This window comes from Antechinus flavipes, chromosome 4 (genome assembly GCF_016432865.1).
Source record: "Antechinus flavipes isolate AdamAnt ecotype Samford, QLD, Australia chromosome 4, AdamAnt_v2, whole genome shotgun sequence".
In the NCBI taxonomy this organism is placed as follows: domain Eukaryota; kingdom Metazoa; phylum Chordata; class Mammalia; order Dasyuromorphia; family Dasyuridae; genus Antechinus; species Antechinus flavipes.
The window spans coordinates 443,936,560-443,958,420 of NC_067401.1; the positions used below are offsets into that span (position 1 = coordinate 443,936,560).

Consider the following 21,861-nt stretch of genomic DNA (forward strand, 5'->3'; position numbering starts at 1 on the left):
CAGAAATGTGAGGTAGTTTCCTAAAGTCACAAAACAAATAAATATCAGAGTCAGAATTTGAATTCAGCTCTTTCTGGCTCTATCTGTGAAATAGAATTTTAGGGGGAGTGGGAAGAAGGAAAGTCCTTTGTGTCATACTGTTACTATGGATTGACAGCCAGGAGTAACCTTTTGAATTTCCAGAGGTTTCCACCTCTTACTTCTAAAGGAACCTAAGCGATCTGGCTGACTTACAAGTCAACAGTGCTTAGGATTCATTTGAAGTTTCTTTTGGGTGCTAAAACAGACCTCAGAGTCTTAAAAAAACCCACTATTTTTAAATCAATCAATAAATATTTATTAAGCATCTATTAAATGACAGGTATTGTATTAATGTGGAGATACAAAACAAGGCAAAAGAAGCTTACAATCTAATTGAGATATAAGGAAAAAAAAACAATTCTTGCCTCTTCTATTCCAAGGATAACTCAAGATTTGTCTGTCTTACTAGAATTATCATACTCAGGTCCAGCAAAAAAAAATTAATTAGTCTCTATATGTAAATATTCATCTTTATGACCATAGTTAGAATTTTCTAAGTGTGGCTTGTGTAGGCAAATACTTAGTGACCTAAAAGTGTTAGGAAAGCCCCCAACAGTGTCCAGGTTAATAGGAATTTGGATATTGGGTTTAATAAGTACTTAGAATGTCAATGTGTCGAAATCATTGCTACTCAAACTTGCTCCAATATAAACTCCTCAATGAAAGGCAGAGCCCACATCACTAAAAGATTTATGAAGCACAATAACCCACATCCCCATTAGGAAGCAATGTACATTTTCCCCCTAATGTGGAAACTGAGACTCATATTAACTGATCTACCTCTGATTATAAAACTAGGTCAGGAGTTCTAAACTTGGGGGCCATAAACTTCTTTTTTTTTTAATCTTTGGGGATGTAAGGTTGCATTATTAGAGAAAAACAGCTTTCTGATTTCACTTTATAAGCAGATAAAGGATAATACTGACTGTCTTTACAAGTTCTTTTATTTTCCTGTGTATGGAATACTCCATAAATGATGAGTTTGTTTTCTTCACAATCTCTCTCAAGCCTTCAACTTGTATACCAGCCTAGCAAAACAAAACAAATAAGCAAAAAGATATCAATCAGTCTAGTTAGTAAACACTGATTCAGCTTTTATTTAATCAGTGAAGTGTTTACTTGTACCTGGCACTGTGCTAAGTGCTGCGGATACAAAAAGAGGCAAAAGACATTTCCTATTCTCAAGAGGTTCCCAGTCAAATGGGAGAGACTACAAAATATATGCAAACAAGCAATACAAAGGGAAAAAAAGTAGGAAATCATTCAAAGAGGGGAGGCACCAGGATTAAGAGAAATTGGAAAAGGCTTCCTACAGAACAGAGCTTCTTAAACTTTTTCCACTCATGACTCCTTTTCAACCAAGAAATTTTTATATGGTCCCAAGTATACAAGTATATAAAATAGGTATATAAATCAAGATTTACTGATAATAAGTCATATTTCACACCCTCCACATTCAGTTATGTTACCCCAGTTTAAGAAGCTTTGCTATAGAAGATGAAATTTTACTAAGGACTTGAAAGTAGAAAATCAGAAGGCAGAGAGTAAGATATAAAAAGATTGGAAAGAGGTAGGGGAGGAGAAGGCCGAACTATGAAGGACTTTGAACAGAGAACAATATTTTATATTTGGTCCTGAAGGTGATAAGGAACCATTTAAGCTTATTCAGGGTGGGGAGGAAAAGGCAGTAACATAGTCAGACCTGCAACATAAAAAAAATCACTCCGGCAACTAAGTGGAAGATGGTTTGGATTGGGGAAATTGGATTGTGAGACAGGCAGCCCCACAACATTGCTATTGCAGTAGTCCAAGCATAAGGAGATCAGGGTCTGCAGCAGCATAGTGGTAGTGTTGGAGGAGAGAAGGGTTATATTTATAGAAAAATATTACAAAGGCGAAATCAATCAGCAGGTCTTAGAAACACATTGAACCTGAAGCATTTGAATCAGGGGTGATACCTACATTCTGAGTCTGAGGAACTGGAAGATTAGTGATACCCCTGGAGGAGATGGGGAGGGTGTAGAGGGAAAAAATAATGAGTTTTGTTTGGAGCGTGTTTAATTTACAGTGTCTATTAGATATCCAGTTTGAGATGTCTGAAAGGTGATATGAAATGGGAAAACAGAAAAGAGGTTAGAGCAAGGCAGGTAGATTTGAGAATGGTCACCAAAGAGATGGTAAGTAAATCCTTGGGAGCTGATAAGATCAACAAGTATAGAGGGAGATAAAAGGAGAGCCAGGAACAGGATCTTACAGGACATCTACAGTTAGAGGAGACTGAGAAGGAGTATTCCAATAATATAGAATTGGGGAATAATCATGTCCTGAAAACTTAGAAAGAAGAGAGTAGCAAGAAAAGAGGATGATCAACAGTGATCAGGTCAGCAAGAATAAAGATGAAGGAAGAATCATTGGATTTAACAATTAAGAGATCATTGTTAACTAGAAAGAGAAGTTTTGAAGGGATGATGAGAAAACAGAATCTAAGGGATTAAGAAGTGAATGAGAGAAGAAAAAGTGGAGTCAACTTATTAAATATGATCTTTTGAAAGGGGTTAGCCATAGAAGGCAGAAGATATAAGATGATACTAATGCCGGTGGAAGGGTTAAGTGAGAATATTTTCAGGATGGGGAGATGATAGAGGTATGTTTGGAGACACAAGGGAAGAAGTCAACAGACAAGGAAAGATTGAAAACAAGTGACAGTGGGGATGATGGAAAGGACAGTCTGCTGGAGAAGACAGAATGGAATAGGATTACTGGTGCAGATGGAAGGATGGACCTTGACAAAAAGTAAGGTGCTTCTTCATGTGAGACAGAAATGAAGAGGGACATGGGCAGAAGGCATTTGAGTAAGAAGAGATAAAGAAGGAGAGGAGAAGGAGGAGAACAGGTGAATGGCTACAATATTTTTTCCTATAAACTATCAGTCAAGATTCTCAGGAGACACGAGGGATGGGATAGGAGCCAAGCAGATTTGAAAAGGATTGAAAAGATTTAGAGAAGTAGAGAGTGGGATAGTGAGTCAATAAAGAAGGCATGGAAGCATTATCTAGCAAGTAGAATCCAGAGGAGGGTCTGTAACATAAACTAACACTCAGTCAGCAAGCATTTAATAAGCACCTTCTCTGTGCCAAACACAGATGCAAAGATTGGAGCAATCTCAGCTCTCTAAGAGGTTAAATTTTAGACACAATCATCGCTCAGTCATTCAATCAACAAGCATTTATTAAGCACATCATATGCCAGGAACTCTACTGGGCTCTGCAGGATATTAAAATTATGGGACAGCAACATAGTGCCGTGGATAGACTTGAGCTGAAATCCAGTCTCAGATATTTAATTGGTTATGTGATCCTGGGCAAGTTTCACTTAACGCTGATTGCTTTAAAAAAAAAAAAAAAAAAAAGGCAGACAGTCCCTGCCCTCAAAAAGCATACATTTTATTACAAGGGAAACAAGAGGAAGTAGAATATACTCCAGAGGAGAGGAGAGTTAATTTGAAGGAAACATATTAGTTTCAGAGCAATAGTTACCTCCACAAGACTGATGGATCCCCCAGCAAAGTGTGCCCCCAGACTAGAAATGATGGATGTTGGGAACAAAGTCTCAGGGCTATTTAGGATGAAAAATCTCATGAAAGCGCCAGCGTCATAGTCTCCTGGAGTAAAATAAAGAACACCACAGCTATTTATCCTGTCTCTGGTTGCTTTGGATTCAGCCAACAGTTATGTATATCTTTTTTATACAAGATTGTGGCACATGGTTTATGCTTCCTGTGGCTGACAAGGCAGACAAGGCAAGTCTCTCTTCAGGATCCCCATCAGTGCCCATCTAATACAACCTGTGCAAGAACTCCCTCAATGATGTATCCTGCAAGAGGGCATCCTGCTCCTGAAGAAAGATTTCCAATGAGAAAAGAATAGATTCACAATCTGTGGAGGAAGCCCCTTCCACTTGGAGACTACCCTAAAGACTTTCCTGACTTTAAGCTTACATTTTTCTCTTTGCTAATTCCCCCCACCATTGCTTTCTGTTCTGCCCTCAAGGCTAATTAGACAAGTTTAATTAATTTTCCATTTGAGTTGATGGCAGTATCATGCCCCCAGCCTGTGGGTTTTCTCTTGTGCAGCTTCAGCATTCCCAGCTTTATTCAATACAATTGGAAGCTGAGCAAAAATTCTCTCTAAACATTCCCTAGAAGTAGTCTCAGTCTTCCACTCAAAGACATTCAGTGAAGAGCCCACCAGAGGCCTCAGCTGCTTCAAATGAGTTCTGTAGATGACCCTAAAAATGACATTATTAAATGAATTCAGTAGATGACCCTATACGTGACATTGTTAAATGAGTTCCTTAGATGACTCTATATATGATATTATTATTTATTATAAATCCAAGCAATCTCCTGTCCTAAACTGTGATGTTGGTAAAGTTTCCTTTTAATACCTTACCATCCTTCTGTCTACATCACTTTGATTCAACAAGATCCTTGCTCCATGCTCACAATTTCTGAGCTGTCTCTGATCCTGTTGGACTCAACAAAATTCATTCATGCTAAGATGTTAGTGACTTAAAATGTTATCCTATTAAAACTATTTGAGTATTTTAAAAGAATAGCATTTTTCTCTTTCTTTTTCCCCCCAAAGGGGAAAGAGTAGGAGTGAAAGGGGAAGAAAATAAATAGTCATTAAGTTGAAAAATAAAAAAAAATTTTCCTAGTAATAACAATAACTTGCATTTCTATAGGGCTTTTATAGGTGGTTTTTCATTTGATACAGTAACTCTGCAATGTTATTTTGTCCCCCATTTTACAAAAGGGGAAAGTAACGCTGCAGAGTTACTGTTATTTTATCCCCCATTTTACAAAAGAGGAAAGTAATGCTGCATAGTTACTGTTATTTTATCCCCCATTTTACAAAAGAGGAAATTGAGCCTGAGTGATTAAATGACTTGCCTAGGATCACACAGTTACTAAGTAGCTGAGAATAGATTTAGTGTTCCTGTTCAAGTCCAGCATTCTATTCACTGAACTAAATTCTGCAATTTGGGGAACAAAGGATCAATTCTTCTATTTAACTAAATAAATAAAATCCTGAGTGTCTAGAATACGGTGTTTAGTCCTCAACTTCACACTTTAGGAACAAGAAGGTCATTTGCTGTTACAGATCTTCAGAAAAGTAGCCAGGAAGACAAAGGGACTGAAAACGTGCCCCTGAAAAAAGGGGAGACTCAAATGGTGGAGTGAGGGGTATGGAGCCAGAGGGAATGAGAAGAAGAGATGAAATGGAATTTCAGAATCTGAGAGTTTTATCCAGACCAACCCATAAGCTATCCCCACTATAAAATATCCATCTGGTCTCAGTTTCAAGACCTTTAAGACAGAAGAAGTTACTTTCTCTCCAAGCAGCCCCTTCCACTCGGAGCAGCTCTAGTCTTTAAAGACTTTTGACTGATATCAACCCTAAATTTACCTCTTTGCTTCTACCTTCTGGTTTTGCCTTCTGGGATTAAACCTACAAGAGCTATCTTCTCGATTTTGAAGGGCTGTCATGCAGAAGAGGAAGGCAACTTGTCTTGCTTTGTCCCATGGGCAGAACTGGGAGTGATGGGTTGGAATTACTGAGAGGCAGGTTTTGGTTCAATGTACAAGAAGCAACAACAATAAACAACTTGTTAATAATTAGGGAAATGAATTAACTGTATAGGATGATCAATTCCTTATCACCATGGGCCTTCACAGGGAGGTTTGACAACTACTTGATGGGCACCATGTACTGTGTACACACATATTTTAAATGGCAGCTAGACTAGATTTTAGATCTTAAACTTAGAGGCTACATAGAGCCCCATCATTTTATAGATGATTTCTAAGCTCTAGGATTCTAAGAATGAATGAATGCATGGAATGGACAAAAGAATGAGTGAAAAGAATGAATTACAAGCATTGCAGGACCAAGATATTAAAGATATTTTAATACCCTTTTTTATCTATGGATAATCTTAATTTTTCATTCTTGAAATATAAGTATATGTGATTAAATTAAATTTAAGGGGGCAGCTAGGTGGCACAGTGGATAAGAGCACTAGCCCTGAAGTTAGGAGACCTGAGTTCAATTTGGTCTCAGACACGTAATACTTCCTAGCTGTATGATCCTGAGCAAGTCACTTAACCCCAATTGCTTCAGATAAAAAAAAAATTAAATTTATGTGATGAAAATTAGCCCTATGATGCCCGCTAGTGAGGTTTTCTTGGTTTTGCATCACCTCTTAGTTTAAGAGGAATATAGTGGCTTAGTTATAGTGGCTTTGTTAAGTGACTTTTCCTATCATCATTTAGAAAAGCCAAAGTCACTCAGTGCATCTCACATGAAAAAAAAATGATGTTTAATAGAATTATTTGGTAACTTGGTAAGTCATTATTAATTACTAATTCCTTAGTAAGGAAAAATGAATCCTGGTTCAGCCACCTACCACCTGGATGACTTTGGCAAACCACTCTCTCCGAAACCCATTTCTTTTCTGCAAAGAGGGATAGATTAGATGATGTCTGATAAAATATCATTGTTACACAAGAGAAACCATGTTTTTGCCTTTCTTTGTTCCTCCAGTACTTAGCATAGCATCTGGCATGTGATAAGTATCTAATAAATGTTTGTTGATTTGTTGACTTGATTTGGCTCTTCAAAAATAAAAATGAAAAAAGAAAATGTACAAATACAATCCTAATGGAAACAACCCCACATTATTCCTTTTACTTACTGAAGAAGCGGGAGACATGAATAGCCTTGCTATAGCGGTAAGTCAGATGGTCCAGTTTGGGATTCAAGAGTTTGATGGCAATATTGCTCACTGCAGACCTGGATATAAGCAGTAACAGCACATAGATCCAGTTTAAGCTCTTTACCAAGTACAATTAAACCTCCATAGAGATGAACGATCTTTTGTCATCCTGTGTACTTTATTTTATACAGTTAAATAATCTTTTTTGTTGTTATTTGAGATTGTCTCCCTATCACTGCCTAGCTACTTTGGGGGCTACTTTGGCCCTCCTTGGGCAGTCCAGTGATTCTCTGATCCTGGGAGCTCATCACATTAATTCCAGATTTAGTGTTGACATCTCGACAGTTTAGCCTAATGTAACTCAGAACTTAGCTCAAGCCATTGATCTGCTTCAGCCTCCCCAGTAACAAAGCTTATCAAAGTACTCTACCATGTTGCCTCTTATAATACTATTTGGAGAAGGGATCCATAAAGCTGCCCCAGAATGCCAAAAGAATTCTGGGCACATACAAAAATGGTTAAAGATTTTGACTCTATAAAAATGGTGCTTATTTTTTATGTGTTAGCTTTTCTGAATTGATTATTTTTTGTATTTTTGAATTTTTTATTATAGTGAAGGCCCTCAGAAACATGAAGATACATTTGAAACTAGTGAAAACAAAATATAACAAATAAAATTAATTATAATAATAATGGTGGAAGGATGATTAGCTAATTGCTTCCTGTACTTATACATAGAATTTAAGCAGGAGAGAATTCTCCAGGAGCCTTCACAGGATTGTTCTGAGGATAAAATGAGATATTTATAAAGTTCTTTGTAAACCTTAAGTTGTTATATTAATATTAGCTATTATAATTTTGATTATTATGAGAGGCATATAGTACAGAACTTAAGACTTACATTGAAAGGGAAAATAACACATTCCTTTTCTTCTTAATTTTAAGACAGAAAAGAATTTGACATTGAGCCCTAAATGAGACAGATCAATGGAGGGTAGAATGTTGAGAGGTTGGGAAGAGAGAAAGATGCTGGATTGCTAAAACTGAATTTTCCATTCTATAATTATAATAAAGTTGTGTCTAGTTTATAAAGCTGAATTCCAAGAACAGCAGCAAGAGCATCCCAAAGCCAATCTTTTTATCATGATGCAATCAAGATAATACTCTTGATCTGGAGCATTCAGAGCTAACTGAATTGTCACCATCTACATCCTTGTCCTAAAAAGGACAGCTAAAAAGGAAAAAGGTACAGGCTTGGGAAAGAATTAGTTGGATTTTTATACCAAATGAGATGCATTGGAAATTTTATTTCCCACAAGACTTTTGCTTGGAAAGTGGTTATTGGAGGACAATTAGTTCTAAAGCCTTGTAAACATGTTCAGTGATAAATGAACATGAGAGATGGCTAAAGAAGACAGGATAAATAGCAGAAGAAATGCCCAGAAATTCTCTGGAGAAAAATATCCAAGAAGTGAAGGAGCCAAGAAAACCCATGGCTTTAGATAACTATTCACAAAGGCAAAATGGGGTAACAAACAAGATGAAGCAGAGCTCCTGATGCAAAAAAGATAAATTTGATCCCCTAAGTATCACTGAGAATTAGTAGGCGAGGACCTGGGATTATATTATAGCTCTGGAAAGGTACACTTTATTCAAAAGAAACTGGAGAGATGAAAAAGTGGTGGAAGGGGAATAGCTGTGCTGTTTATTAAAAAGATAAATTCATAGGGGTAAAGGTTATTCAGAGCATTTGGGGTAAATAGTGACAAAGTAAAAGAAAGAATATTGTCATCTGTGTGCACAGCAGCTGACCTGGACAGAAAGAGAACAAAATTTAAGAAGATGGATAAACAGATCACAAGCATGAAAGCATAACAGAGTAGTAATGGGGGATTTCAATTGTTTGGACATCTGCTAGTACTCTCTCTCCCTCCCCTTCTCTGCCAAAACCAGAATAGCTAATAATTTCTTCACCAGCCTTAATGATCATTTTATCCTTGAAAAGGTAGAAGAACCACCAAGGGCACTTCTAATATGGATTTGACTTTTGCTAACAAGAAGAAGCTGGTTGCTGGGGTAGAAATGATGGGGCCCATGGGAAAGCGTCTTAGAATTTGTGATAGAGGGGAGGAAAAGTGAGTAGTCTGAAGGGCACCCTAAGTTTTAGGAGAAAAAATTTCAAAGGTCTTGGAGGCAGGCTTAGGATAATCTTTAGCTAAAACTATATAGTGGATGTCAGGCCAAGAGATCTGAGAATCTTCAATGCAGAAGTCTTTTATCCTGAGGTATCCTGACTTCTGAGGGGCTCATGGATTGATTTCAGAGGGATCAGTGAGCTTAAATGGGAAGACATATTTATATTTTCATTAGCTTTTAATCAAAATCAAAACCAACAAAATGCTAAAACATTATCCTGGGGAAAAGTTCATAAACTTTACCAGCCTGTCAGAGTGGTCTATGATACTAAAGAGGGCAAGAATACTTGCTATAAAGAATTAAATTCTTAAAATTAGGGTTTGGTACTATGAAAAAAATCATATGTGGTACTGATCTATTACTAAAATTAATTAATATAATCATTTATATTTGATGAATCTTATGAATCAATTAAATCATGTGATTTCCCTTTGGGGAAAAAAGAATTAAATTCTTAACATATAGGGAGGAAAAATTCTACTAAATAAAAAGGGGATTATCTAAAAAGACTGCTATAGATCCAAAGAGAATTAATTTATCACTTAAAAAACTTTAAAGATACAAATACCATAAATGTACAGAATGAGCAAAAGAAACTGAACACTGTGATTAAAGTGAGCAAGCTAGGTCCCAGAAAAAAAAAAAAAGGTGAGAAAATGTGCCTCTCACTTTCCATTGGAAAGGTGGGTGATTATGGGTATGGAATGCTCCATGTAGCAGTTGGTTTTACTTCATTGTTTTCTGTAATTTTGATTACAAGGAAAGCTCACTAGGCAGGGAAGGCAGAGAAGGGATATGTTTAGAAATTATTATGATGGAAAGAGAAAAGGGATCAATGAAATTTTTTAAAAAAAGAACACATACAAAAAAGTCAAAAGCAAGGGCAGGTAATGGAAAATGAATAAAAAATATGGTAGTGTCCTATAAGAATAACATCAGAAGAGCTAAAGCTCAAAATGAACTGAGGTTCAAGCAAGGAAAACTAAGAACAAAATAGAGGGTTTGCCTTCCAAAAAAGGGACTATATTAGAAGAAAAAAGAATTAAAGAAGACTTGAAGATAGAGAGAATGAATAATAATTTATTCAATGAATAATAGATGGAAGGTAGAACTAACTACTCAGCTCTTATTTTGATTGTTTTCTCTGCCAAAAAGAAGGACCCTTGGAATGGAAAGCAAAGAACAAATGCATTATACCTCAAAATCAAAGGACTTATTGTTGACCTGGCAAAGGCAGAAATTTGGAGCAAAAACTAGAGGTGGGGAGTCATGGAGCAGTGGTTTGATATGATTGTCTAGTTGATTTTATTTCTCTGTTTCATTTTCAAGGAAGGAGGGAGGGAAGAAAAGAAAAGGGAAGAAAGAAAATAAGCACTTACTCTGTGCCAGGCATTGTGCTAAGTGCTTTACAAAAATTATCTCATTTGATCCTGACAACAAGCCTGGGTGGTAGGCACAATTAATACCCCCCTTTTTATAATTAAAAAAAAATGAAATGAATTACCCAGTGTCACATAGTTAATTAATTTCCAAGTCTGGATTTGACAAGTTTTTCTAATTTAAGATTCAGAACTCTATCCATTTCGCCGCTTAGCTGCTTAAGACATAAATGGTTTCACACCAAGGAAAAATTGAAGTATCTGAATTCCATATGAGTCTTATGAGACTACTTTTGCAAAGCATCCCTCCAAAAATGAGTTTGGAATAGAGGGTTCCCTGAAGGAGACTGTGTATTATCTACATGATCTGTCCTATCACACATGATAATTAAATAGATTATGATTAAATAGAACTATAAGTGATCTCAGAGGTCAACTAGTCGAATGTCTCATTTTATAGATGAAGAAACTAAAGTCAAAGAGGTTAAATTATTTGTCTAAGGTGACATAAATAAGATACAAACTGAAGTTTTCTGACATTTTACCATGATGATGTTCTCTTTTCTTGGGACAGAGATCTTGTCTGTAGTGATCAAGAAGAGAAGATTCAAAGATGGATTAAAAACAAAATGGCCTTTGATATTTTGTGTCTCTAAAGAATTTGGTCTTTTAGGATGAAAACCCTCTTTCTGAAAAGGAAAGACTGTGGTCAAGGTTCTGGTAAATGAGAGACTCATTATGGGGAGGTTTGAAAGATGCTAAGGGGTTGATGATGGGTATATGAATGTTTGTTAACCAGCTTCTTTAAGAAGTGAAGCTTAAACCTTTGTGCGATCAGCTAGAAGAAAAAAAGGAAGATCCATTCTTTTTATAAAGAGGGGATATCTCAGCTGAACTTTCCAGCTGAAGCCAGCATCTGGAAGCAGAAAATAAGATACACAGATTTAAAGCATATTTTAAAGCTGTATCTACTTGTCTGAAGGGACCTAAATGCAAATGGAGGAGCATTCTCAAGTGCTACACACAAGTGGCTAATAGGAAGTTTTTACTAAAGAGAAATAGGAAGACAGTAAGAAACTATCTAGCTGCCCTTATGGGAACTACAACTAGGATGCTCAATAAACTAACATACATGGCTGTTGAATTTCTCAGTGAACTTTTGTGAATAGAAAGGGTCCTTATGTATGTCTTTCACACTTAGACAAATCAAATAAGGACTTGAAAATAGAATTTTAGAGAAATTAGATATGTCATTACTCCTTTGATTACTGAAAGGGAATAGGAAGGAATTCACATACCTGCAAGCTATACAGGGCATCTTTACAAAAACTGACCAAATACCTTTGGCATAAAGAACTTACCAAAAAAGGCAAAAGAGCAAAAATACTTTTAAAAACAAACAAAAAATCCTTCATGACATAATGTAATAAAATTTTATTTCATAAAGAGTTCTTAAAGAAAGAATTAGAAACTAGAGACTAAATAATAATTATATTTTTAAATTTTTTAAAGAAATAAAGGGTCAGAGAAAACATGATAGAAACAATAAAAATTTCATCAAAGGAAATTTCAATAATGAGATAGCATATCTGAATTCCTAGAATGCAGCTAAAGTAATGCTTGGGGGAAATTTATATCCCTAATCTCTTTAATTAACAAGAGAGAGAGAGAAATCCAATAAATTGGGCAAGCAACAACAACAAAACCCAACCTTGAATGAACATCAAGACAAAAATCTTCAATTAAGTAATAAAATTGAAAGCAAAAAAAAAAAAAAAAACCCTGTCATATAAACAAATAAAGTTAGGAGCTCTTTTTAAAAATAATAAAATAAATAGCTAATGTGATTTTTTAAAAAAAGAATTCAAAATGCTCACATTGAAAATGATAAATAAGAATTTACAGTAATTGAAGGAAAAATAAAGGAAATTATTAAAAATTGTTTTGCTCAATTATATGCTTATGAAACTAAAAACTTAGAGGAAATGGATGAATACTTATAAAAATGTAAACTACATAGATAAAAAGAAGAAAAAACACAATTCAAATAAAACAATGACTTTTTAAAAATTGAACAATCCATAAATTGTCTCTCAAAGAAAAAAAGTAGGAGATGACTATATCAGCGAATTCTATCAAACAGCCTTAATCCAATGTCACATAAATTGTTTACAATAAGAAGAAAAAGTACCTGTACAATATTTTTCTATGATACAAAGATGTTCTTGATTATTACAAAGAGACAAAGAAGACAGAAAACTTCAATCTAATATCCCTAATAAACAGTAAGGCAAAATTTTCAAATAAAAAATTAGCAGGTAAACTATAACATCATGTTAGTAAAATTAAACACTATGACCAGGCTGGGTTTATCCCCAAAATACCCAGCTAATTCAACATAAATTATTAATTCAAAAAGCATGTTAATAACACAAATTATGTGATTGTATAAATTAATGCCAAAAAGGCTTTTGACAAAATTCAGCATCAGTTATTAGTTTTAAAAATAACTGGAAAACATAAAATCAGACCTTTCCACAATACAGTAACCACAATTTATTTAACTCTAAGAGGTTAATAAGAGATGAAAGTTAAGAGTCCTTTTCAATATGATCAGAGGTAAAGCAAGGATGTCCATTTTCATAATTATTATTTAGAACTGTGTGAGAAATATAAATAAGAAGAATTGAAGGTATGAGCATAGGAAAAAACCTGATCACTTTTTACAAGTGACATGATAATTTCCTTTAAAAAAAAAAAAAAAACTTCAGAGTCAAGCAAAAATTAATGGAAACAAAAAATTCAGCAAATTTGCAGAATATAAAATAAATCCATAGAAAACATCAACATTCCTGCATGTTATTAATGATACATAGCAGGAAGAAATAGAAAGTGAAATTCAATTCAAAGTAACTATAGAAACTATAAAATACTTGGTAGTGTATCTATTGAAATGGACCAGGAATTTATGAACCAATCTGCAAAATACTCTTTACAGTAATAAAGACAAACCTAAGTAATAAGAAAAATACTTATTCATAGATAGGTCAATACAACAACAACAAAAACAACAATAATAATACCTAAATTAATTTACTTATTATATCAAAAGAATATTACATAAAATTAGAAAAAATGATAATAAAATTCATACGAAGGAACAAAGACCAAGAATTTCAAAGATTATAGTTTTTAGAAAAGATAGGAAATGGTTTATATGGAGTGAGGGGTTAATAGCACTAGATTTTTTCAAATTTTATTTCAATGTACTAAGCATAAAAAAGTGATACTGGGTAAATGATAGTGATGTTGATCAATATAATTATACAATAAAGAGAAATACATAGTGTTTGATAAACTCAAAGATTCTAGTAACTGGGGGAGAAACTTTTATTTGACAAAAACTGCTAGGAAAATTAGACAGTAGTCTGAGAGAAATTAGGTTTATCTTAATATTTTACATCATACATCAATATAAGCTCCAAATGGACACATGACCTAGCTATAAAAAGTCTTATCTGAAACAAATTAGAGAAACAAAAAACAAATTATGTTCCAAAAAAATTCACAAATTCCAAAATAAGTGAAAAAGAAGATCATATGAGATAAAATATATAATTTTGATAATCTGTTTGTCCAAACAGATGAAATGTAGTTCAAATTAGAAGGGAAATTGGTAAATTAGGAAGAGAAAAATCTCTGTAGCAATTTTCTCTGATAAAGGTTACATATCCAAGACATCTATAAAATTGATTCAAATTTATTAGACTAAATACCATTTCACAATAGATACATGTGAAGGATGTGAAGACATAGTTTTCAAAAGAGATAATTTAAGTCATTAACTATCATATGAGAAAATGTTCTAAAAATCATGAATAATTGAAGAAATAGAAATTAAAGCAATTTTGAAATTCTACTACACACTTATCAGACTATCAAAAATGACAAATGATGGAGGAGCTGCAGAAAAGTAGGCACATTCTGCACTTGTGTTGGAGCTATGAATTTGTCCAGATATTCTTGAGGACAATTTGGAACTAAAAAAATTTATTAAATTGCACATATCCTGTGAACCAATTATATAACTACTAGGATTATATCACAGAGATCAGAGGAAAAAAAGGGATAGATCCATATGTACAAAAATGTTTACAGAAGCCTATTTTGTAGTTACCAAAAATTGGAAACTAAGGGGATATTCTTATGATGCCAAATAGACGTAGAAACTATGGCATATGGATGTAATGTAATATCCTTATTGTGCATTAAGAAATAATAAATTGCGATAACATCTTTGACCTCATACAGAGTGAAGTGAACAGAACTAGAGCAATTTATATAATTGCAACAATATTAAAGAGAAAGGAAGATTTGAAGGACTTAAGAACTCTCAGTTCAATGACAAAGCATAACTCTAGAAGGCTGAAGATGAAATGTTCCACTTCCCTTCTGCCAGAGAAGTAATGAACTTAAAATGCAGAGAGAAACATTTTTTGCACATGACTAACGTGGGAATTTGTTTTGTTGGATTTTATATGTTTAAATAAGAATTGTATTTTTAGCTTTGCTGTTGTTCAATGGAGGTATTAGGAGAGGTATTTATCAATGAATATAAAAATAAAATAACTTTAAAGCAAAAAAATTTAAAGATTGCAAAGAATAAGAAAGATATGATGGGACTGGAAAAGGGCACACGTCTTAATTTTCAGGAAAAAAAAAGAAAAGAAAAAGAGTGAAGATAGAAAATTCTAACCCAATAAGCTTGGGTTTGATTTTTGGCAAAATAAAGAAATGCTTAGTGAAAATCTAGAAAAGGAAGCAGTGACCCTAATTATATATATATATAATCTTTATCAAAAACAGAACATATCATTATACTGGTGCATAAGGGAAATTAAGTACACAAAATCTAGACGTGAAAAGGGCCTTAGAAGCCATCCAGAGCAACTTGTTCATTTTTCAACTGAAGAAACAGAGATCTAAGGAAGTTAAGTGACCCCAGGTAGTAAATATTACAGATAGAATTCAAATGCAAATCCTTTAACTTTTTCTGTTGTTCTATGCTGATTCTCCTTAATAATATATCAGGTATATTTACCCAAGATATCAAAGAAATTGACATATGTGAATCACTATGAATAAATTTTAAAGAATAGTTTAAAAAAATTGGGAGAGGTGCTATAGAACTGGAGAAGGATAAATGTCTCAGTTTTTTAAAGGTGGAGGGGAATAGAGCAGAGATTGAAAATTCATAAATTTAACTTCTATTTTTAGCAGAAATCTAGGCTGTTATTAAAGAAATGATAAGTGAAAGATTTTATTCTCATACTGGATTAGATGGGTTAACATAGTACTGTTAGGCAGATTGAAACTAGTTTAATTAGATCCAAAGAACAATCATTATTGTATCTATGTAAATGGATCTCCAGGAGAGTGGCCAAAGATCTGTCCTTGACTGTCTTTTGTTCCATATGTAGATGAACCAAAGTAGAAAGAGATAATGACCACATTGGATCCATTATGACCTGAAAAGATTTCAAGCCTGAGATTTATTAGGGATGAAGTTAAAGTCTCAGATTTGCATTCAAAAAATATACTTTACAAATACAAAGTTAATATATGTGATACAGCAATGAAAAACACTATTTTAAGCTTCATAAAAAGTGTAGTTTCAAGGAATAAGGTGCTCTTTGCTCTGGTCAGACTATATCTCGAGTATTCTGGTTAGTTTTACGAAGCATATTTTAGAAAGACATTGACAAGCTGGAGAATGTGAAAAAAAGAGATTTGCAGGGCAAAAGGACTTGGCTTGAAAATCAATCCAAGAAACTGGGGTTGTTGAGTCAAGAGAAGGAAAAAGCTGGAGGGTGAGAAGAGGAAATGACAGAGCAGCCTTGTGATTAAAAGATAATTCTTGTTCTGTTTGACCCGTGAGTGTGAGACTAGGAGTATGGGTGAAAAAGGTAGAGAGAGTGATTTGAGCTTGATGTAAGGAAAAATTTCTTAAGAAATCGAGGCATCCGAGAGGGGAATGGGCTGCTTTGAAAGCTCATGGGCTCCCCTTCACCAAAATTCTTTAAGTAAAGACTGGAAAATCCCTGCCAGAGTATGTTACAGTCTGATAGCCCTTTAATAAAGGGAAATTATGTGCATTTCCTACATACTTTATAATTTCACCAGTTATTTCAGAATTTCATACCAAGTCAGGTCTATAATATATTTTCATAATGTGACATAGCTCTGACAAAGATAGGAGGCTTTAATTAAACCAAAAAATAATTTGCCTAGGAACTGAAGTGTGCATAAAACCACTATTGATGCAATTAGTGTTCTAATTGCTCTTCCCTACTGCGGACATCAGAGGCCACACTGGTCCTCAGATGTCACTATGTTTGAAATAACTACTTATCCTAGAAATTTGCCACTGATTCCCTACGTACATGTTAGTCCAATCTGGAAAATAATTTGTGGAGATGGTCTTCATGTAGGAGTAAATGAAGCTGGCTACTTGCAAGTTCTTCTCCTTCAGCATAATATTCGTCACTATGGCCATCACAGAAGGAGGAGGCCGTGCTTCAAACAGGAAAGCAGAGGCCATCATCCGGACTTTGGGCTGCAGGGAATGGTCTGCGATCATCTGGAGAAGTATTTCTTGGACCTGTAGACATTATAGGCATTTTACAGCAGAAGCAGAGCAGAAACATATTAGAAATAAATCTTCGTGAAAGGACCACACTAGCTCCCTTGCTTGAAAGGCTCATTATTCTTTTGTATCACTATAAAGCTTCCCAAGGCCAGTTAAAAATCTTTTTTCTTCCATGAGACTGTCCTTAGTCAACTGAAGACTGAAGTGACCTTGTCCTTCCCTGAACATGAGAAATATTTATTGTTTATGTCATTTATTCCCTTTAACCAGATCTATTGTATGTGATAAGCACTAAGCTAGGTGAGAGAATCCCTGAATTCAAGGGGTTTACATGTTATCGGGGAAAAGTCAACACACAGAGAAATGAATACAGAAAACATGCAAAGCAAAAGGAAATAATTTAAGCAGGGGGAAACCATAGCCCTTAGGATGAGGACATGTCTGTTGTAGGAAGTGACATTAAGTCTAGATCCTGAAGTTAGAGATTTCAAGCTACAACAGGCGGAGGGGCAGAGGGGAAGGAATAAAGCCAAGAAAGATGTATCATCTATAAGGAAAAGCACAAGTAGAATGCATAAGGGGAATTCAAAGAAAGTAAATATAAGTGGCAAGTGTATTGCCACTTGATCAAATGCCAAACAAAGGTATTTTCATTTTTCCCAGTGACCAGGGAACCATTGGAGTTTATTGAGTAGGGAAAATACATGGCAAGATTTGTATTTTAATAATCCCAATTTGGCAGCTGTAAGGAGGAAAGACTGGAAAGGGAAGAGAATGAGGGAGACCAGATAGGGAACTATTGGGGTCTGCCAAGAGTTGAAAAGAGCTTCAATAGAAATAGTCTACAGAAATAGAGTAAATGCTGTGGATAGAGAGTTGATAAGACTTGACAATGAGTGGGGAGATATTAATCCAACTAATATCATAAGATAGTTTATATTTCTCTTTAGTTGGTTTATGTCTTAATTTCCCAACTAGATTGGAAACTTCTCAAGGGCAAAGAATACAGTCTTGTATTTATTCGTGTGGCTCCTAGTGCTTTGGTTATAGTAGGATTTCAAAAAATATGTCTTTTTAGTTGATTCAGATGAATTTATCATGAGTCAATTATAGATATCAATATCTTCTATCTCTTCTCATAACTGCGTTTGCCTCAGGAACCAGGAAAAACTTATTTGTCTTACTCTTTGCTTCTTCTTTGAGGGAAATGAATGGGTAGCACTCCTTCTGAAATACCCCTAAAACTCACTCACAGATTGGGTCATCTGGGGGGATAATGACACCAGGTTCACAGATTCTTGATAGATATACATACATACCCCCCCCACACACACACCACCAATGCAAATGTAATCCTGGAGATAAAGACAACTCCTTCGACTATAAAAAGATAGTTTAAGTTAAGATTGTTTAATATCAAAAATAGGGCTTGAAGGGTCTCTCCCCATTATAAAAGGTCTCAGAGTGGGAATAGGATTCTTCCAAAAGGGTCTCCAGATTATAAAAAATCTTTGCTTGCAGAAAACACATCAGGTAAATATTCTTTTTAATAAGAGTATCCTAGGAGACTTGTTTTCATGAAAAATGTTCTGTGCCTCATCTCTACTGAGTAAAAAACCTAAATTAAAATGATTAGAGCCATTTGGTAAAGTCCAGTGCATGAGTCATGGAGAGGTAACATTATGAGCTGAAATAGCTCCCATACAACATTTTCTAATATCCATGGTAATGTCTTCGTGTAGCCACTGAATTAGCCTTTTTTTTTCCTTTTCAATTAAATTGAATGTGTGGGAATGAGGAGAGAAGAGGGAACAGTGGAGTTTAAATAAGTGAGTTCTGTACCAGTGCTCATCAGTCCAACTTGTTTCCAACGTCAGCAGCGAGCCATTTTTGGTGCGTCATTGCTCACATTAACTGCTTTCCCCATGGTAAGAGGGGACCTTGATCATATCAAATCAGATCAACAAACAGGACAAAAATGACTTCCTACCCTACAGATAAATGCTTATTGTTGCCTGGCAGATTGTTGGTGTGAGCAAAAATCAGAAGGCAATGTGGTACAATGAGGGAAAAATCCCTGATTCTGGAGTCAGAGGGCTTGTATTCACATTTTTCACTTTGTGATTTTAAGGAAATTCCTTAACTTTTCTATGTTTCAATATCTACATGTATAGAAGGAAGGAATGGGGCAAAATATTGCTAAAGTTCTTTCCTGATCTCAGTATTAGGTCCAATGATCCTGATCCCAAGCTTTCCTGCTGCATTCCTGGAGTGTGTGTTTAAAGAAAAGGAACAGGATTCTCACCTTTGAGGGATCTTTCTTGATTATATTCCTCAGGGCCATCACTGCTTCCATTTGAACCCTGACTGGAAGATCAGAAGCAGATGGTGAGAATCCAGGCAGGTACTTCTGGATGCGTTTGATGCTGGCCACTTGGCCCGAGTTTCCAAGGGCCTTCAGGGCCAGGACCATGGCTTCTTCCCGGCCATTTTTTATTGCTTCAGTTGTGTAGTTGTGAAGTACCTGCCAACCAAGTACTTGGTCGTTACTGGATCATCTCATATAAGACCTGGTGTATGAAGTCAGGAGTTCTTACTCACTGAGAACAACCATCACCATTTTTCCAGAATTCACAAAAATATATAAACTACTCATTTAACAAATTAATCATTTTTTACTATTTGTCAGGTATTGTACTAAGCTCTGAAGATACACACACATGCAAAAACAGTGCCTGCCTTCAAGGAGCTTACATTCTAATAAATAATATATCGTGTAAATAAATAGATATCTACAAGACACAGAGCAGCATCTCTTAGGAACCTTGCTTCCAGGATTATTGGGAAAGGGAAAGTGATTACAAGGGACTTTGTAAATACAAAACAACACTGAGCAATTCATGATATCTGAGAACCAAAAATTATTCCAGAAGAGATTGTTTCTAACAGAAGGGAGATAGATTGACAAAGCAGAAAAAGATATATTTTCTGGTCATGAACAATATGAGAATTTGTTATGCTTGACCAAACATAGGTTTTCTTTTTCTTTTTTTCCTTTTCTTTTAAATTCAGGTAGGGACAGGAGGGAGAGAAAATAAATTTTTAATTGAGAAATAAAATGAAACCTTCTAACATCTGTGACTAATAGGAGGTTAAAGGGCATTTTACTTTTATTTTAAACAATTCCATAGCATTTTATAAGTATATTTCATAATATTAGAAAAGGGAGGAAGCTGTGAGAATGCATTGGAAACTTTCAAGGATGGTATATGGAGAAAATAAGTCCTGAGATTTGGAATCTCTCACCTGAAGGGCTTCAGGAGGTGATGAACTGGAAAGAAACGACCTGTAAACTATAGAACCATAAGCCAGGAGAGCAACCTTTTGAAGCAAGGAAGAGTTCTGTATTTGAGGACTGGTGACAATTTCCTGTAGAAGTCAAAACAGCTCCATTTTAAACTAATGTAACTAGGATGTTTGTAAAAGGAAAAAAAAAAAAACCTTTGATTCTAGGCATTTTTGTATTTAGTAAAATTGGATTCACCAGATTGCACAATAATGTAAACTGCAATTTCAGGGTACTTCAGGGAGGCAGCTGTGTTTGGGAAGGATGAGGAAAGGCAGAGGGAAGTGGTCAATCCCACCAGAGTCAAATGATTTGCAGCAGCAGGGACAACTGCTGGTAGGGAAACTGAGGCTAGTAATGGGAAGCAATTTATTTAAAGTCACTCACACATATTTTCTTGAAAATTCACATGTAATCCTTCAACAGAGATTAATTAATCTCTTACTATTTGTCAGGCACTTTGAGGATACACATGTACACAAAAGCAAAAAGAGCCTGCCCTTAAGGAGCTTGGGTGCTGGGGCTTTTGCACTAGGATGTTCTGCCAGCAACCAGTTCCTACATCATCCCAGTGGTCAGCAAGGTCAAGTGATACGGGCAGAGGAGAGGGAGTGATGGGACACCCTGGGAGACAACCTTTAGAGGGAAGAAGTGAGTCACGTCCGCGGGGTTTGTAGGGGACATGACATTAGGTTAGGAAAGGGGCCAGTTATTCCCAGCAAAACCTCAGGGATGATTGCTAGAATGATGGTTATTAACCAGGGCTTTGCATATAGAACACGCTTTAATAAATGTTTGTTGAATTTGTTTACTCCATCTGTGAATGTCTGCCAGTGCCCGGTGCCCAGCTGTTCCAGGCAGTGCCAGACGCCTACACGGGGGCCTGAGTCTAGAAAAGCACGCCACCGAGAAGGCAACCTAAGCCTGGGCGCTGCAGGTATTGCTAGTTTAAAGGTTACATATGAATATTACCAAGCTGCCTCATTCCTATGTCCCCAAAGACCCTGTCTGGAAAGAAAAACATCTGATTAAAAAGTCACTCAGAAAAACCCATGTCACAGCCTCAGATATAACCCTCGTCATGTCCATAAATAAACGTAACCGCAGAATAGCACAGACGGAGAAAGAAATCGATGCAAAATGTCCCATTTTGGAGAGGGGGGCACCGGGCCCACCTGCCACAGACGCAAACTTTCAAATATTCAACTTCCCAGACAAGTGACAGCTCAAGTGAAAAAAAAATATCTGGGGATTTTAGTGGACAGTGTGACTCAATATGATTCAGTAGATTGACACAGAAACCAGAAAATTTCAAAACCTTAATGGATTTAAGGTGAGTAAGAGAGAAATTGTATCCAGAACTAATATTTCTCAGCACCTTGTCTTAACCAGGTTACTATTATATTTCATTTAGAGCATCACCTTTTTTT

General features: G+C 35.5%; 1 protein-coding gene across 1 annotated transcript in view; it reads right to left on the reverse strand.

Annotated features, from left to right (window-relative positions):
• Positions 1–21,861, reverse strand: part of LOC127563025 (vitellogenin-2-like) — a 58,052-nt gene that overhangs the window by 17,565 nt on the left and 18,626 nt on the right. The window contains exons 10-15 of the mRNA XM_051999199.1: positions 20,392–20,514; positions 19,391–19,609; positions 16,880–17,097; positions 6,841–6,938; positions 3,618–3,742; positions 1,008–1,109 (exon numbers count right to left, since the gene is read on the reverse strand). Coding sequence (XP_051855159.1) covers positions 1,008–1,109; positions 3,618–3,742; positions 6,841–6,938; positions 16,880–17,097; positions 19,391–19,609; positions 20,392–20,514 — 885 coding nt within the window. The remainder of the gene's footprint in view (positions 1–1,007; positions 1,110–3,617; positions 3,743–6,840; positions 6,939–16,879; positions 17,098–19,390; positions 19,610–20,391; positions 20,515–21,861) is intronic.